The sequence below is a fragment of the Octopus bimaculoides genome, chromosome 20 (genome assembly GCF_001194135.2).
Source record: "Octopus bimaculoides isolate UCB-OBI-ISO-001 chromosome 20, ASM119413v2, whole genome shotgun sequence".
In the NCBI taxonomy this organism is placed as follows: domain Eukaryota; kingdom Metazoa; phylum Mollusca; class Cephalopoda; order Octopoda; family Octopodidae; genus Octopus; species Octopus bimaculoides.
Window position 1 is genome coordinate 36,066,574 of NC_069000.1, and position 13,763 is coordinate 36,080,336.

At 35.9% G+C, this 13,763-nt stretch overlaps 2 protein-coding genes across 4 annotated transcripts in view; both read left to right on the forward strand.

The window, feature by feature from the left end:
* Positions 1-10,363, forward strand: part of LOC106868739 (adiponectin receptor protein 1) — a 32,659-nt gene extending 22,296 nt beyond the window's left edge. For 2 of the 3 annotated variants that reach the window (XM_014914138.2, XM_014914139.2), the window contains 2 exons: positions 1,257-1,450; positions 3,694-10,363. In XM_014914138.2, the coding sequence (XP_014769624.1) occupies positions 1,257-1,450; positions 3,694-3,819 (320 nt within the window). In that variant the 3' untranslated portion in view covers positions 3,820-10,363. Of the gene's footprint in view, positions 1-1,256; positions 1,451-3,693 lie in introns of those variants that run through there. The other variant, XM_014914140.2, reaches the window with a different exon arrangement.
* A 106-nt stretch (positions 10,364-10,469) lies between these two features.
* Positions 10,470-13,763, forward strand: part of LOC106868740 (uncharacterized) — a 61,736-nt gene continuing 58,442 nt past the window's right edge. The window contains exon 1 of the mRNA XM_052974998.1: positions 10,470-10,491. The gene's annotated coding sequence lies outside the window, so the exon portion shown is untranslated. The remainder of the gene's footprint in view (positions 10,492-13,763) is intronic.

Consider the following 13,763-nt stretch of genomic DNA (forward strand, 5'->3'; position numbering starts at 1 on the left):
ACACACACACACACACACACACACACAAAACAAATATATATATATTTTTTTTTTTTTTTAGAAAGGTGGCAGGCTGGCAAAATCGTTATTACGCTGGACTAGGCATTTTGTCCGTCTTCATGTTCTAAATTCAAATCTCACCAGGGTCGACTTTGCTTTTTTTATCCTTTCGAGGTCAATAAAATAAGTACCAGTTGAGCACTTGTGGTCAAGGTAATCGACTTGCCCCATCCCTCGAAATTATTGGCCTTGTGCTAAAATTTGAAGCCAATATATATTTTCTGAGAATTCAATAATATTCAATAGAGCTTGCTTTAGTGATAACACTCTTATGCAAATTCACTGCAGAATCATTGTCCCTTGCTAACTGCTAACACTAGATAATGAAATTATTGTATACAGTGCTGAAAACATTTGTTCACATTATCTCCCATGTAACGTTGCCTTGTCTCTCTTGAAATACCGTAAATCCTTGAGTATGATATGCAGGGAATTTTTAGGGGGCTGTACCTCTGAAAAACCTAAACCTTGTGTATAATACACACCCCTTCTTCAACTTGAGTCAAGGAGGTCTATATAACGTCCTTGGTTTGTAAACGTATATACGGTAACGTCCTTTATTATTATTGTATATATAACATAATGCAAACATGTAGCTTTTTTGTGCACTTTGCAGAAAATAAAGAAATAATAGTAATAAAGTCAGTGAAAAATAAATATTAAGTAAATTGCTTTTACATATTTATCACTTTGAAAATTTTGCTTAGAAAATGTTTTTCATTTTTAACCTCGTATATAGTTGGCACTAGAAATTTTGACCTTTAAATTTTGGGGAAAAAAGTGCGGATTATACTCAAGGATTTACGGTACTGCCTTATGTTCTCCATATTGTAACCTCTATATGCTTTTGTTTATAAATCTAAAGACTTACTGAAGTATTTAAAAAAATTCTTTTAGTATTTTAAAATTTTACGATGAAAGTAAACAAAGTTTTTTTTTTCTTTCTTAGAAGCGTTGAGATGTATTGTAAGATGCAGAAATAAATTTATTTCTCAAACGCGTGATAATGCTATAAAATAGTGTGATCAGGATAAATTATCCATATATTGCAGAAAAATACGGGCCAGTAAAGTATTTTTCTGCAATATATGGATAATTTATCCTGATCACGCGTTTGAGAAATAAATTTATTTCTGCTTCTTTTAGTATTGTTTTTGTTTTTTTCACTCCTTTCTCTGCATTTTCTTTCTTTCTAGGTGTTTTTATAGGTTTGGGTTTAAGTGGTATTATCCCTGCCATGCATTATGTTATCACTGATGGGTTCTATCATGCCATTAATTGTGCATCTCTTGGCTGGCTAGCCCTTATGGCACTTCTCTACATATCCGGAGCTATCATCTATGCAGTTCGTATTCCAGAAAGACTGTTTCCAGGAAAATTTGATATTTGGGTAAGTAGCCAGGAGACATTCTCAAATGCTGTTTCTAATTTCTTCGTAACCCTTTAGCATTTAATCTGGACATATCAGGCCCAAATATTCTACCTGTTTTATGTTGAAACAGACCAGATCCAACCTCTCAAACCTACCCTACAATGTCATTCCAAAAATATACAAACATGCTATTGATATCTTGAAGCTATAAAATGATGCCTGATTAATTAAAACCATTGTGGATAAATAAGCAATACATTTGGCAAAGGCATCTGAATACTAAAGGGTTAAGCTGGATTTCAACTGATTATTATATTGATACCAGAATATTTTGCTAGTGTTTATTTTTATGTAACTGATATAATAATGATTTCTAGCTTAGCTGCGTGGAATTGAGGGAGGAAGAATCAGTTATTTTTTTTTCTTTTATCTTTTACTTGTTTCAGTCATTAAACAGCAGCTGTGCCTTGAAGAATTTTTAGTCAAATAAATTTGACCCCAGTGCTTTCTTTTTTACTTTTTCTTTAAGCCTGGTACTTATTCTATCAGTCTCTTTTGCCATGCTGCTAAGTTATGGGGATGTAAACACACCAACACTAATTGTCAAACAGTAGTGGGGGACAAACACTGACACAAAGACACACACACATATCCATACACAATGGGCTTCTTTCAGTTTCCACCTACCAAACCCACTCACAAGGCTTTGGTCGACTTGAAGCTATAGTAGAAGACAACCCAGAACCATGTGGTTGGGAAGCAAGCTCCTTACCACACAGCTACACCTGCATGTATATTGACTATGCCTTTCCTTCTGCTCAACTGATTTATTGAACACCCGGAAGAACGTATAGTATGTCATTTAGCGTCTGCTAAATTATTTGGATACCTGCAGTTTTGTCTGGTTTCTCATCCTTGATGTCACAGGTTTTGGTGACCCTATTCATCTTCCCGTCTTCTCTGCCCTTTATTCGTGGAAGTATCATGGGGGTAGGGACCTCCAGTTCCTCCTCCACAGAGTCCTGTCTGAAGCAACCATTATTGCACTTTCTGACTAGTTTTCCAAGCTTGGCCAACTGAGACTGGATATTATGCAACCATCTTATCCTTGGTCTTTTGCCGGTTAGCTTAGCTTGAAGAATCTATTTTGTGATCCTTTCCTGCGACATTCTAATAACATGTCTGTAGCACAAGAGTTGTGACCCATCGATGCGGAGAAATAACATCTTGGCCCAGAGAGGCTCCCTGATCTCCAAACTATGCTCTCTGTTGAGTAACGTTACTCCAGAGACCTTTTTGGAGGAACCCCATTTTGGCTGCTTGTACTTACAATCATACTCTTTCAGTCACTACCCAACATTCATGACCATAGGTGAGGATAGTCACATAAACTGAATTAGTGACCCCTATTAAGACGCAAATCTCCTGTAGCCCTTAATCTTCAGAATTTTCAGAACACAACAAACCTGAACTCTCACCTCACTAAAATCCAATGAACATACAGAAGAAGTCTTCTTTTTATCTTTTACTTTTTTTATAGTCATTTGACTGTAGCCATGCTGGGGCACTGCCTTAAAGGGTTTTAGTCGAACCATCTCTTAACCACTAGTTGAACCATCTCTTAGCCATTATTGTTTCCAGCTCTACTCTGACCTGGAGTACTACATCTTATCAGGGCCCCAGGTATGAGTTAATCAGCATATTGTGGAAGGAATTCCAAGCACAAACCTGCACTGCTTTGTGAGTGCCTTTGGGGAAAGAAAAGGCTAAGGCTGTATGGCAGATCAAGGAGTGGAGGACCTCAAGTGGCCCAATGTCCTCTTTGAGACTTTTCTGACAACTCCATGGTAGGTGGAGCTCTCCATCTCTGTAAGGCAATTCAGCTAGGTGATGGTCACTCCAATATAAAACTTACAGCTTTTTGGTCACCACAGCCATCTTAGCCCACTGCTCCACCTGTGGTCAGACCTCTGAGTCTAAAGAGTGAGATTAGACTGAGTGGACTGACTTTCGCTTTAAAAGTGCAGGCAGGAAGAAAAGCCCTGCAACATCAAGGATTGGTTTACAGAGCCACTTGAAGGCATGCTGCCCTTTCTTATGATCTTCAGTCATGAAGAAATTGCCATCACTTATTGTATTGATGCAGCTGCAAGAAGAAAAAAAGGAAGAAAAAAGTCATGTGAAAAAATAGGGAAAAAATACCACAGTTTGTTTTGTTAATAAAATCTTTAACATTAATTTTTTTCCTCTTTTATTTTCAGTTTCAAAGTCACCAGATTTTCCATGTGTTCGTTGTCGCGGCGGCATTTGTACATTATCACGGCATCACTGCCATAGCCAACTACAGACTCACTTTGGGTGACTGCTTAGAAACTAGAAACTCTTGAAGGAGCAAGCAAGTAGCAGCCTTGCTACTGGCCTATCCAGAAACCTGCCAATCTGTATTATAATGTTTAATTACTCCTGCAATCACAGAACACATGCCATCATTAATTAATACATGATGACTAGGCTCCTCTGTGTGCACAGGTTACTAACACTACTTACATAATACTGGGGTCTGTTGATAACTTTTTTTTTTTTTTCCCACAATAATTTCATCTCTTGACAGAGAGAAGGAAAGGTTTTTATTTATAATAATATATGTGTATTTTTTTTATGTTTTTTTTTAAATATATAAACAACAGGACAGATTGATCAAACCAAAAAAAAAACTAAATTTTTCCCACACAATATCTTTATTTATTTACATCTCTCTTTCCTTCCTTTATATTCCCCCCTCCCCCCCCACCACCACCATCATCATTCCATGTTTTATGTACAGACATATATGAAAATATATGTTTGTGTATGTGTGTAAGACGTATGTTTGAAGCCATTTTACTAGAAACAATAAAAAATTGGAAGGCTACACGCCTAAGTATGATTAATGTAGATTTGGCTCTCTGTGTGTGTATGTGTACATGAGACCCTTAATTTGGGGGGATACAGTGTGTACATAAGTCTGTTTAATGATCTCCCTCTCCCCTCCCCTCTACCCATTTGTCATCATCAACGTCGTCGTTATCATCATCATCCTCATCATCAGATAGAGTGAAGAAATTATTTGATGACTGTAAAAAAAAAATATGAGATATATTCTTTAGAATGAGGTTTTTTTAAAGCTAAACTAACACTTATTTCCATTCCATTAGAGTAATCTGAGATCGTTGGAGAAAAACCAAATATTTTAGCTGGAGAGAGAAAAAAAAAAAGTTAAAGAGTTCTTATGTTTTAAAGGGCATTACAGGGAAATTATATATATATATATATGTGTATGGCATGGGTGTATGTACATTATATTTTTATATACATATGTATTTATATATATATATGCATGTACATACACACTTGTGTCATCATCATACATGTATTTATGTATATGTTTGTGAGTTTGTGTGTGCATATATATATCTATATATATATATATATATGCATACATGCACACACACATCAGTGTGAAGTCCGCCCATCTCTATTGGAACTTCAAGCATGAGTTTCTTCTATTTCTGTAAGTCACATACTCCTCTTTCTTTATTCTTCTATCCTAATCCTCATGTGCTGCAGATCCTCTACAACAGTTCTCTCAGTGTGGCCTGATTTTCCTTTTTCTTTCTTTCTTTCTTTTTTTACCTCCTCCTTTCTGATACCCATATTTCTTCATGAGATAGCCTTTCCTCTTTCAAACCAAGGACATGTCCACTAAATTACCTACACCGCCTTTTTCACAATACCTTGTAAATTTTCCATCCCAACTATTTCTGTATCTTATTTCTCCTGGAAATTTTCAATATTGACCACAGATTGTTGTGTATGCTAACTAACTGTTCCATGTGACGTTGGCAAAAATAGCTGTTGGTACTACAATGAACATGTCAAGGCATAATTCCACTTCTGTGCTGACAGAGGTTTTGGACCTTACGGGATCCATCAACTCAAAAGATTACTGCAGCTTTTGTAAACCTCTTCCAAGATCTGGGAATATTGTCACACCCTCTCTAGGTACCTAGTTCCAGTCTTGATGAGAGGATATGGTGATTAAACTGATAGATATAATGGTGGTTTTGTCTCAGCCGATACGAAATCCATCTGCATTTGCATTTAAGGCAGATGTTATTTTCTGCGGAGTTTTTACTTGAAGGTTTAGCAGTACAACATCATCAGCAAAATCCAAATCTCCCCTGGTCTCTTTCCTCTCCATTGTTATGGTACTCTCTGAATTGCACACACTCATCTTCCCTATGAAGTCAACAACACAAGAAAGAAAGAGGGAAACAGCAAACAATACAGCCCTAGTAAACAACTGTTATAATATCAAACAGTACATCCTTGATGAACAACCGTCACAATATTAAACAATTCTGTATTCCCAATGTGTGTACTGATCCAGCAGGAATATTATTGATTTGAAGATGTTCAGAAGTTCTCTGGTATATCATAAAGATGTATAATCTTTATCACAGTGACTTGTGGTGAACACTGTCAAAGGCCTTCTTGTACTCAAATGTAATTGATGTTGTTCAGAATACATTGTACTATTCAGTAATAACATACAAGGTGAATATTTGTTCTATACACAATTTGGTGCTATGAGAGCTAAACCTGCTGTTGATGGAGACTGGTCTAATTTTAATTTTTAGTCTTTTCAGAATCACAGTACAAAACACTTAGGATAAACAACATTATGATGCTTGTCTTTAACTAGTGCAATCATTGAAACATTGTTTCTTTGTTGGGGAGAGTTCTCCTATCACTTGGTACTTGTAATGCAGGTCATATTAGATCAGACTGAAAAGATTGACGAGTTAACTGTGCAGTAATATCCCGGCCATGTTTCAGCATATAGAAAGTATGGATATTGTCAGGATGATCTGCTCTAGCTGCCTTGTTATTCATTTGGTGTTTGATCATTGTTCAGAGTCCAAAAGACTGAGTGGTGCTGGCCAATTGAGATGTCTTTTAAGCATTCAATCCATTTTGGGGTTTAGTCTGCACTGATCAGTAGTATGCAGCCCTCTGTACTGTATTGACACACTGCTCCTACTTCTGCCAGTTAAGCTTTTTGACTCCCTTATACAGTGTTCTTAAATCATGCATGTCTGCTGCTCTGTGCTTCAGTGAATTTTGCCTTCCAACCATCTCTGATCTTTTGCTACAGCTATATTTCACCCTTTCTTAAGATTCTGGTTCAGTCTCTCTTGACTTTGGCATCTTTCTTCTCATCAGATTTCATGACTCTGTTCTCTCTTGATACTTCTCTTTGTGCTAACCAATAAATTCTTGTGCACTAGCATTAACAATCTGGGTAAACAACTTCCATTGTTTATCAACAGTGACTTCATCTTGTAACACTTGGAATTTCTTATCTTCACTTGAAATTTCTCTGCTTTAGCTGACTCCTTGTCCTTTTTAAGTTCTCACATATGTTCTTGGTGGCTTAACCCATTTGTTTCTCTTTAGCTTCAGGACTTTACTAATGACCAAGTTATGATCTGATTCAACATCAGCTCCATATGCACAAACATCCTGCAGGGAAGTGTGCCTCTTTGTGTTTTGCCAAGCTAATAGATTTCATTTCTGATATTGTTATCTGGAGATGTCAGAGTCATCTTAGCAGATGACCTAAATAATTAAATGAAATACAGGTACCTCTACATTAGTATAAATGATGCAAGTTTATTCATACTATACTGTGCAAGGTACTTCTCTGTCAGCCACAGGAATTTGAAGTTTCTGCTCGTAAATTAGTGCAGACTATAAGAGGTTCTGGACCATCAGTGTTTGGAAAGCAGCCTCTCTACATTATCATTGTTCTTGTCAATACATTCATGTGGGCCAGTATTTGATTCTGATCCACTTCTATTTTCATCAGCTTGTTATTGAAATCTCCAATTGCCAGCTTGATTGTGTATCTCAGTAACTCAGTACTTCATACTTTGACAGTCTGCAGCTGAAGAACTCAATGTTCTAATCAACACTACAAAATTCTCTTTCTCTCTCTATTTATCTATCTATCTAATCTGTGGATGTGTATATGAGTATATATGTATACATATATACGTACAAGTGTATAGACACACACGCACGCAAACACAAAACCTTCGTAAGTCACTTTGTTTACCTGGGTGTATTGGTAGTAGTTGTCAGTTGTTGTTCTTGGTTTAGTTAATTAGTTCCAGTCAGCTGTGCACAGCTCAACAAGCATAGTTCTTGACCAACTGTTTGGGGGCATCTCTTATATTTCCAAGCTAATGTGTTATCTTCACTGCACAAGGGGAGACACCACATTCAAGTCTGTTTGAAAAATTGTACCATACACTTTATCATCTGGTATTTGATCAGATGGAGTACATATGTGTAGCAGTAGTCTGGCCATGATATGTTAATTTTAGTTTTGTTTTGCTTTTGTTCATTTCTCTTCTTAATGCCATATCTTTTACTTATTTTATTTTGTTTCAATTTTTTTTTTTTCTGTTAAAAAACACTCCTGAATTCCCTCAGAAGCTTCTTGCTGTGTAATGTGCCTTTAGCTCACTCTAATATAACTCTTTGCCTTAATACTGATCATTGTCTGCAAATATACCCCTTTCATCTCTTTTATCTTTAGTCATCAGATATCTATACTATTTTCTTGAACATATCTAATTTGGTTTCAAAGTGATTACAAAGTTTCTCTTTGATGCACAAACGTTATCCAGCTTTAGTATTTATTGTTCTACAAGTAACAACTGAAGCTGTTCTTTATCTTCTAAAATATTTAGCTTTTGTCCATTTTGTTTCAACTAATTTATACTAATTTCAACCTAGTGTTGACTCCTTATTAGCAGTCAGTGTTTGACTGCAACAGTATCTCTTAACTAATGCAATATAATTCGTTTGTTGAAGTATTTAGTCCAAGTATAGCAATGCAGTTTATTTTCAGACATGAAATCAGTCTGATTTTCAGTCACCAGATTATGAATTTTGAGTTCAAATCGTCCCACCATTAGCATTCCACATTCATCTAACTGTTGGAATTGTCACATCTTTGAGGAATATCATATCTCATTTGCAATAGTCTAGCATTCCTATTCAGGAGATTTCTCTCTCATTCTCTACACAGAACCTAATTATACCTGAGGTGGCTTTACAGGCATTTATTATTTTATTTTAATATAGTTCTTATCATTGATACTCTACTACAAAGATATATTTCTTCATCTGTCATTTATATAAATTTCCATTGGCCTGTCTTGATATTTCTTTTGTTTACTCATTCCTTCGATACGTATGTGTGTATGCATGCATGCTTATATTCTGGAATTTTGATTTGTTATTGAGAAATGTCATTGTGAAATTCTGAGAAGGTTTATAAAGTGCATGATCATCCTCATTTTATCAGAGATAATAACATAGATCTGTTTTATTCTGGAGCATTTAAAATGAGGTGATATCTTTTGAGTTTTTTTTTTTGTTTGTTTCATTAGAACATAGCTACAAATTCAAAGAAGTTTCTTAGTTCCTCAGAATCCAGACTATAGCATAACTACAAACGTAAGTGTAATTACTTCACATTTTACATATTTCAACTATTTTTAACTTGTAACTATAAGAAAATAGAAGAAGGCATTATATCTGTACAGGCACATATACACATGCATTGTACATGTGTGTATGTGTACACATATACATGTAGGCATTAATTATAGTTCTTATTGCTATTACTGACCAGTTTAGAGAGCAGAGCAATGAAGGTGGCTAAGGCAATAGGGTATCAAACTAAATGCTTTACAGAAAATGCCAGCCATTTGTGCTGCCAATTAAAATCCTGCATTTCATTTCTGCAGCAGATGTAATGAGTTTTGTTGATTTGTGGAGCTAGTGAAGTAGACTATAGGAATAACGTTCTACTCACTGATGTTGTTCTTAACATTTAGCTTTTCTAGTTTAGATCCAAATAAATCAGCATAGCTAAGTGTCTTTTTTTTTATTAAATGTTATATTCTTGACTTGTAACATTAAAATTCTCTAGACTGAAATCTAAGAACTTTTCTTAAGGCAAGGGATAGTTTTTCTCTTTGGTGGTGTTTGACATCAGATAGCTGTAACTCTACAGTTACTTTAAATAGGTGATAATTTTTTTTTTTTTTTCACCATTTATGAGTGATGTATGAATGAGTTTATAGGAAGTACATCTGAATATCTGTATTTATTGTATGTATGAATACGTGTGTGTATCATACGTGAAAATACATTGAATGTCTACAGTTTATGTGCATGTGGGGATATTAGAATGGGTACATGAGACGTACATGTGTGTGTCTGAAGCTTTTCAATATATATCTGAGTACGGTTGCGTGAGTGTATGAACATATTCATGTATCTCCAAACACAAAAGACATATGTTCTCTCTCTTTCTCACTACCACTCTTACAATATCACACGCACCAACATGTTTTAATTAAAGGAATCTGTGATTAATCAAACAACTGAATTAAATCAGAAATAACTTAGCTATGTCTCCATTCACTTCTTCCTCTTCCACTTGTCATTCTTTCTATCTTCTCTTCTCTCTCTCTCTGTCTCTTTTCTCTTCTCCCAGATTCTCTGTCATCCAATGAGCTGGCTCCCATCGAACTGGCCAAAATACAACAAATATTGCTACACCCAGTATGGCCCTGCCTGTTTACACTGCAAGTGTATGTTGCTGCGTTTATATACACACATACGCACACATACACACAAACACACACACACACATATATATAAAGATATCAGAAGGGTGTTCATTCCCATGTTAATTTTCTCCCTCCTTCATATTCATATCTGGAAAAAAAAATGTTATAAATAAGTTAAAGAAACTCTTAATAAAATAAAATAAATCTTCAGCAAAAAAAAAAAACTAACAAACAATTTTGCGTCTTTTTTTTTTTTTCATTTCATGTGTTTATTTATTATTTCTGTTTAACTATTAATTTCTGTAGATTTTTCTACAGCTGGATGCCTTCCCTGTCATCAACCCTCACCTGTTTCCAAGCAAGGTAATATTTCCTTTGATTAGACGAGTTTACACAGATTTAAAGCAGACACCTTTTACATGATAACATTCACTTACAACGATCACAAGAAACCAAAGCAAGGAAACAATAGTACATACACATATATTTTCTATCTTTTACTTGTTTCAGTCATTAGACTGTGGCCATGCTGGGGCACCGCCTTGAAGAGTTTTTAGTTGGATGAATCAACACCAGTACTTTTTTTTTTTAGAACCCAGTACATATTCTATCAGTTTCTTTTGCTGAACTGCGAAGTTACAAGGACATAAACCAGAGCTGTGGAGTTGAAACAAAAAACTTTGATTCCGACTCTGACTCCTGTACTATTGGCACCTACGATTCCGACTCCTCTTTATGTAATTGACTGATTGTGGTCTACATATCTCATAAAGCATACGCATAAATTTGTACTTTGAGTAGGCCTTACATGTTATAACTGGTTTATATTAAAGGATAAAGACATTGTGAGTCCAAATCAGAGTTGGTATAGTTTTACCAACTCCGCCTCCAGCTACCCCTTAATTGTTTCTGACTCTCCGACTCCACAGCCCTGATGTAAACACACCCCAAACCAGTTGTCAAGCAGTGGTGAGGAACAAAGGCACACATACACATATGCGATGGGCTTCTTTCAGTTTCCTTCTACGAAATCCAACCACAAGGCTTTGGTTGGCCTGAGGCTATAGCAGAAGGCATTTGCCCAAGAAGCCACACAGTGGGACTGAACCCAGAACCATGTGGTTGGAAGGCAAGCTTCTTGCCATACAGCCATACCTGCACCTATGTACTATTATTCTTTTAGTTGTTTGAGTCATTAGACTGTGGCCATGCTGAGGCACCACCTTGAATTTTAGTTGAATGAATCAACCCCAGTGTGTTTTATCTTTTAAACCTGATACTTATTCGATCTGTCTCTTTTGCTGGACTGCTAAGTTATGGGGACGTAAACACACCAACACTGGTTGTCAAGCAGGGATGGGGAACACACACACACACACACACACACACAGAGAAATATATAAATATATATATAAAATTTTTTAAATACTCCAACACACACACACACACACACACATATTTATATACGAAAAGATTCTTTCAGTTTCTGTCTACCAAATCCACTCAAGGCTTTGGTTGACCCAGGGCTATAGTAGAAGATACTTGCCCAAGGTGCCACACAGTGGGACTGAGCCCGGAACCATACATATATATATATATATACACATATATACTACAGGCTTTTTTCAGTTTCTATCTACTAAATCCACTCACAAGACTTTGGTTGGCCAGACTACAAGAGGAGACACTTGCCTAAGGTGTCATACAGTGAGACTGAATCCAAGACGGGCGTTAAACGATGATGATATATATATATATATATATATGCACATACATACAAAAGATTAGGGTTCAAGTATATAGGGTAACACACATGCATTATACATTTCTGTATAAAAACAGATTCAAGTAATATATACACACACACGTATGTGTACAACAGTTTCCTTGTCTTGACATTGCATGGTAGTTGTAGGCAAGTGCCACCATCGTGCAAGTGATGTCCTTTATTTCTAATCTTCCATGAAAAGCATGTCTGTCCATGGGGGAAATATTACTTTACTTGGTGACAGAAAGGGCGCCAGGCAATAGAAAATCGACCTCAGTAAATTCTGTGTGACACTTTCAAGCATGGATAAAGTGGATGTTAGAATGATGGTGTACTTTTTTACATCAAGTTGACTGATGTGTTACAAGTGAAATTTAGTAAATAAACATCGCAGAAATGTATAATGGGTGTGTTATTTTATAGCAAAAGATATATATATATATATATATATATTTATATCTCCTTTGCCATAAAATAATACACACACACATATATATATATATAAAAGGGAGAGAGATGAGAAATACAAGTACAGTGAGAAACAGAAAAGATTGCTTCATAAAAAAAGTATCTGGAGGCATTGTCGCATCAAGTTAAACATACTGTTATGTACACTCACAGACAGGCAGTGAGTCATTAACAAGCCCTTTGGAACGCAGCCAGTGACACTATAAAATGCACCCAAGGAAGGGCATCCAGCTGTAGAAACTATGCCAATACAGACATGGAAGTCTAACGCAGTCCTCAGCCCCATCAAATCCCTGTCAACCATCCAACCCATGCCAGCATGGAACATGGACTTCAAATGATGGCCGTGTGTATTTGTGTATGTATATATATATATATATCTATATATATGGATAGGTATGCCTCTGTGTGTGTGTTTTTAAATACACACACATACATGGAAATACATATCTCAATATATGTATGCATATTTAAGGTGGCAAGCAGGTAGAAACATTAGCACACTGGGCAAAATGCTTAGTGGTATTTCATCTGTCTTTACGTTCTGAGTTCAAATTCCGCCAAGGTCGACTTTGCTTTTCATCCTTTCAGGGATCGAAAAATTAGGTACCAGTTGCATACTGGGGTCAATCTAATTGACTGCGCCCCCCCCCCCACGTCCCCAAAATTTCAGGCCTTGTGCCTAGAGTAGAAAAGAATATATATGTATGCATATCTCTATGTATATATTTGTATATATATGAATGTGTGAGTGTCAATATGTAGATGTTATGTATGTATATATATAAGCACAGGGGTGGTAAGAAGCTTCCTAATTACATGCTTCTGGGTTCAGTCCCACTGTGTGGTACCCTATACAAATAAGACTTGTAAGTGGATTTAGTAGAAACCCATCGTGTGTGTCTATCGCCCCACCCCCGCTTGATAACTGGTGTTAATGTGTTTACACCCCTGTAACTTAGGGGTTCAGAAAAAGAGGGATAGAATAAGTGTCAAGCTTAAAAAATAAAGTACTGGGATTGATTCATTTGACTAAAATTCAAGGCAGTACTCCAGCATGGCCACAGTCTAATGCCTGAAACAAGTAAAAGACAAAAGATGGATATGGATATATATATATATATATATATATAATATATATATATAATATAGGATAAAATCTTTATAAGAATTTATCAAGTAGTCAGCGTGAAAAAAACCTCATAATGAAAAAAATTCATCATTTTTTTTCATAAATATATATAATTTATATATAAAGGGCATTAACTGCGTAGTAATGCCTCACGCTTCGAGGGACTAAATAAGTCAAAAACTACCAAAAAATAAGCAACATATTTACCGAAAGCGAGGGAATGCAGCTTTCAAAATTAATCACTTAAAAACATTTAACTTAACGGTA